Source organism: Hydra vulgaris, chromosome 04 (assembly GCF_038396675.1).
Source record: "Hydra vulgaris chromosome 04, alternate assembly HydraT2T_AEP".
Lineage (NCBI taxonomy): Eukaryota > Metazoa > Cnidaria > Hydrozoa > Anthoathecata > Hydridae > Hydra > Hydra vulgaris.
In genome coordinates this window covers 14,430,001-14,435,780 of record NC_088923.1, presented here as the reverse complement: position 1 = coordinate 14,435,780, position 5,780 = coordinate 14,430,001, and the positions used below count along the sequence as shown (strand labels likewise).

Genomic DNA, 5,780 nt, shown 5'->3' with positions numbered 1-5,780 from the left:
TATTAACTGCCTAAAAAGTAAATTGTTTGTTTAGCAGATGTTAGAGATGTCATTAAAGATAGTAAAAGTTGAAGTACCTGAATCAAGCTCATTATTATGCATTGTAGATTCAACACTTTCAACTTCTTGAATTTCATTTGAAGGACCTTGGCAGGCTACCTCATTTTCCGTGTTATTTTTTTCATCTTTTCTTTCATTGTTTTTATTATTATCTACAGTTTGTGGAAATTGCATATTAGTTTGGTTTAATGAAAAAAAATTTGCCATTTTCGGAAGTTTAGCTACCATTTCCTCTCTCTCTTTCTTCAATCTTCTTTTAGAAGCTCCACTTTCATATTTTCTTAGCATTTTAATTATAACTGTATAACCTGAAAAGTGTTAAACTGTTCTTTTTTTCTCTTTCACGAAATTCACATTCACGAAATTCAGCATTCACACAAGAACTCTTTTGTGCGGAAGTACAAAAGAATTGTAGAATTGCAATCGTTAATGCATTTTCAATAACAATATAATTATTCAAGTCATTAATAATTTTCCGAATGGAATTGTTTTTGTAGCAATTTGTACAAATGTACAAATTCAATTGCTGCTATAAGGCGCTGCTACCAATCTAGTAATTATTTTTTTAAAGAAGTAGTTGCGCTCCTTCGTTGTCAAAGACCGGAAAAAATATATAATGCAGCGTTTTTGTTGACAGTTATTTTATTTTTGTGCTTTTGTTTTCCGATAATTTAGTAAATTTAACTTTGGCTCTTTTAAGTTAATAAAAGATTTAATTTTCAGAGTTAATAAAAAATTATTTACTTTGAATCGGGGTCCCTAAAATTGTGGGGTCCGGGGCTATAGCTCCCCCCCCCCCATCCTTGATATTCCACTGTACGTAGTACTTGGCTAATGACGTTGTTATTACACCACTTGCAGATCCAGGTGTAACTAATAAAAAGAAATTTTTAATGATACAGAAACCTATTATTAAAAAAACATACCCAGAGACAAGATGCATTATTGGTTGCACTGCGTTGTTCTGCCAAATACCATCATCTTTAAATATTCAGTTATACCAAATATTTAAATATTTGTCATATTTTCCTTAATATTTATAAGGAAATAAGACAAAGAAGCGGATTTTCAATTAAAGATTTATGAGATAAAGATGATTCAATAGTTGCAGATAAATGGTGTACAGTTGATGAGGAATTAGCAAACATAAATATATGTCTAAATATCCCTTCGTTTTTAGAAGGTCGAAACCAATTTACATTAGCTGAGGCTAAAGAAAGCCAAACTATTGTATCTGTAAAAATACATATAAAGCATGCTATTCAAAGAATAAATGAATATAAAATAATTTGTAATGAAATATCATTATCTTTGCATGGTTCAGTAAATCAAATTTGGATCAATATTTGTCTCCTTGCAAACTTTCAATCACCCTTAATAAACAGAAAAGCATAGTATTATTTTTTGAAACTTAAAGAATTTATTTTTTAATGGCGTTTTATTTTTTTTTTTTGCTTTTTAATTTATTTTAATTGCTCAATTTGATTAGTCTCAAGTTCAACGATAGCAGGTAAAAGAAATTTGATATAAAACAAGGACGAAATTTTTGATATGGGAGCAATAACCGTTTTTCCTTTTTCATACTCGCTTTACAGAATCTTTTAGCTTGAAACACATTTTTGCAGAATATATTCTGCAAAAATTGATTAAAAAAATTGTTGCTCTGCAAAAAAATTTACATATACACATATTTACATAAATACTGTGTCTGATGAAATATAACACTCCTCTTGGAATTTTCTACCTCCCAATATTATTTTTTTAATTGATACTCCTTTTGACTTACCACTTAATTTACGATAATTTTGAATTTCCTTTAGGGTAAATAAGGACATTTTTTTCAAGCCTTTGCCCCATTTAATTTGTAACGGATATTTTCCATTTATTTTTTTTACTTTAAATGGTATAAAAACATAACTTTCTAAACAGTCACACTCAGATAAGTCTTGTGACAAAGATGAATTCAGTATTTAAAATATCATTTAAAGTAACAGCTGACATCTTTTTTTAAGTTTTTATAGCAAATTTTGTCAAGGCTTGCCTCGATTTCAGGTAGCCGTAACAATACATCATTGGAATTCGGGATCTGTCTATTATTATTTTGATGGTTTTAAGTTCTCCATCGGCGTCAGAAATATTAAGATCGTTTCTAAAATAATGCCTAATATTTTCATGGACATAATTTAAAAATCCACCAGCGCGTTTATTAGTTTGTCTTTTAAGTGAAATTATTTCAAAATAATTTAATTTGGAAGAGTTGTTGAAAATTTCAGTTTTAACTTTAAAATCCAGAAATTTTGGGATTATTGTTCTATGCTTGTTGTGCACTACTTTGCCTACTATATGTGCTCTTTCAATGTTCACATTTTTGACCCCCAAGATGTCGTTAAGTATTTCTTTTACCTTTTTTTCACAACCAGCCCAGCTTTTACTGTCATTTTCAAGAACACCATCGGTTCTTAGATTATTAGGTCTTCTTGACCTTTCCTAAATCTCTCTGAGTTTGTTATTTATTTTTATAAGTTCATTGTTGTTATTTTGTATTTTGATGTTTCTCGGATTACCTTTTGTAAGACAATCAATCGCAGTTTTTATTTTTTTAATGAAAAGATTTTCATGAAACTTTAAACTTTCTTTGATTTCTTCTACTTCCTTTACAATTGATGCTATTTTGGTTGAGTTTTGAAGGATGTTAAGTTCAACTCTGTCTAATCGATCATTTAATATTTGTGTATCAATCATTTATTTTTGTGTTAGAACTATGTTGATAAAAGTATTTTCTTGTTACTTCAGCATTTCTTCCGTCTCGATTTTAAACTTCATAAATATTTTCGCTATTAATTATTAAAATTTGAATTATTAATTTTATAAACGATTTTTAGTTTTATTTTCTTTGAGCAGCGAAAAAAGCGAGCGTTCACTTTAGTGTTTTTTTTCTCTCTGTTCCTTTTCGCTATTTTTCGTCAAAACATTTACGCTTTAAACGACAAACTCCTCCACTGGTAGAGTTTGTCATTTTGGGTGCTGGTCACCATGTTATTCAAGAGTAGTTTTGGATTTTAAAGTGCATAAGTAGTTTTATCTGCTATTTTTAAAATGTAATGCCAGAATATTGCATATATTCCAGTTTCCAGAGGCAGCATGAGAGCATAAAGACCCTGAGCTATGCAGTGCACCTGATAGCTAGACTATCGTTGTCGTTAGGCCGAGTGAATAAAAAAAAGCAACTGCTTTTACTCAGCGTTTTTGGAGTAATTGTTCAACTTTACGTGAATAAATTTTTTTACCAAACTCGCTAGAATATTTAATAACGTAAAGCTAAGCCATTTACTCCAAAAACGCTGAGTAATAAAAAGCTCAGCTTTACGTGAATAAAAGCTTAAGAAAAATTGCTGAAGTTTTCATTTACGTAAAGCTGACCAATTACTAAGCAAAAGCATTTGCTTTTTTTTATTCACCCGGCCTAATAATAGGTTTGTGGAACACATCTTCAAATTGTGAATAGCCATTAACAAGAACCTTGTTGACATCTACTTTGCAAAACCAGCGCGTTAAACTGATTTTTTTTAGGTAGACATGCACAATAGTTATCTTCTTCTTTCAAAACTTGGCACAACATGTTGTGCTTATGTTTATTTCATATATGAAACAAATATTAATTTTTTTTTAATTTCATATATGAAATAGACATACAGCTTTTCAATAAAGTTAAAAAAACTCACAGTACTCGAAAAACTCTCAGCTGCAGCCACTCCTACCAAATTTAAAAGATATCCTGCTCAAGGTATTACAACTGACAGATTCTTCTAATCTTTAACTTTTGCTTGCACACATTGTAACTTTCACTAATTGCTGAGGCATTGATATTAGAGATTTTCGTTAGCAGTCGTATGACTGCTCACAATGTACTTTAATATCAGTTTTGTGTGAAATTAGAAATTCCAAAAGGTCCTTAAACATATCTTGTGCTGTATGTCCCTGATTTGCCGTAAATGTTACAAAATACTCAGGTGACCTTTTTTCCTTGAACCGAGAAATTATTTCATTTTCACAAGCAGCAACAAATGATAAATCCAAATTCAGCAACAAGCGTTAAGCTGCTGACACAAAGTGGAGTGAATAAAAAATCAGTATTAAGCTGCTAACATATAATTAGGAAGTTAAATTCCATTTTGATTTAGACTTAACATTAGCTACTTATGAACGGATTAAAACTATTTTTCTTATTATATGCGGGGCACCGGGTTTTGGCCCAATAAGCGCTGTAGTAAATCCAGCACTGCTTATAATCATTTTTATTTTGAACCAATTTATTGAATTTTTTTATTTTATTGAAATCTTTCAGAAAACACATCAAAATCAACTTTTCTTTTTTTTTTCTTTCCATTATTGAATATGTCTTTATAACAATAACTCAAAGGTTTTCTATATTTATATTTAAATTCTATATTTATACTTTTATATCAGAAACATATATATAGTTGCCAACTAAGTTATGAGATATCTTTATATCATATAGTTGTATATTAAGGAAATTATGCTAAGTTAAAATTGCTTTAAATTCTAAAATTTTACTAATTGATAACTTTAGGTTGACTTATATTATCATAACTATAAATTGACTTCGAAAAAAAAAAAAACAGTTCTTATAAATAATTAAATTTTTTTTTATAATCGATCATTTGCGAATTTTAGAAAACATATAAAAAGTTGCAGCACTAAGCGAATACCATGTCACTATATACTGTAAGTGTTCATTGCGTATATTGACTCTAGTTTGACCACCCAATGGACCACCTTCTACAGAAGAAGCAAAATCAGCGTCGATAAGAACAGGATTTGTATTTAATATAGTAGAAAAGGTATCTAGGTCACAGTAATGAAACGTTAAACTATCGCTTTTTACAGAAGGAGTAAACTGCGGTCTTTTTTCGCCTTTACGAATTAAACCTGTTAATTCCACCTCTTTCTCAATTTGACCTTGAACTCGAGTCAATGACGATTTCATTTTTAAGGGTACCCAACCCCGGTTCACTAATATTCTTTCCCCTGTGTTTAATACAAACGGCGTAACAATGTGGTAGCCACTTTCTGATCGTGAAGATATGAGACTACTATTATTAAACGAATTGGAAACATTCTTTGAGCGTGGGCCAAGAAATACTTCTTTAGTATGATCAAACTTTCCACGCACGATAACCCTTCTATATTCCATTTCTTCGATTTTCCTAGGGCTTAAAATATCAGACGGAAGGGGAATCGCTTCAGAAGTAGTACGAGCTTCCATTTCACGAATCAACTCCTTTTTCCATGCCAAACGCTTAATTTGCCAGGTACCAAGGCAAAACGCTGTGATAGGTATGACTAATAATACATACCGCGAACTGGTATTGTGGATAGAGCGTTGATCCATATTTGTACGAAATCGTATAGTACTAAGAGAAACATTGCTTCGATTCAGACAGCAACGAAACATTTTTATAAATACTTTAATGTTAAAAATAATCAGATAAATTGACCACAAAATAAATATATTGTAGTTAACACTAAAAAAGCCAGAGAGATTAAACGCATTTAATCAATATCGATCACTTGTAAAAAGAGAAACAGCGCTTGAAAAACTAAAATTTTTCAAAGTATTTAATTAACTGAAAACGTAAATGAAAATGTATTTATATATATTGTGTGTATATATATATATATATTATGTGTATATATAT

General features: G+C 30.1%; 1 protein-coding gene across 1 annotated transcript; it reads right to left on the bottom strand.

Annotated features, from left to right (window-relative positions):
- Positions 1-4,703: 4,703 nt before the first annotated feature.
- LOC100213538 (surfeit locus protein 1) lies at positions 4,704-5,671 on the bottom strand. The gene has a single exon (XM_065795527.1). The coding sequence runs from the start codon at positions 5,534-5,536 to the stop codon at positions 4,739-4,741; it is 798 nt and encodes a 265-aa protein (XP_065651599.1). The 5' UTR covers positions 5,537-5,671; the 3' UTR covers positions 4,704-4,738.
- Between the last annotated feature and the right edge of the window lie 109 nt (positions 5,672-5,780).

Coding starts and splice junctions, on each gene's coding strand:
- LOC100213538 (XM_065795527.1), bottom strand. CDS start 5,536: ATGTTTCGTTGCTGTCTGAATCGAAGCAATGTTTCTCTTAGTACTATA.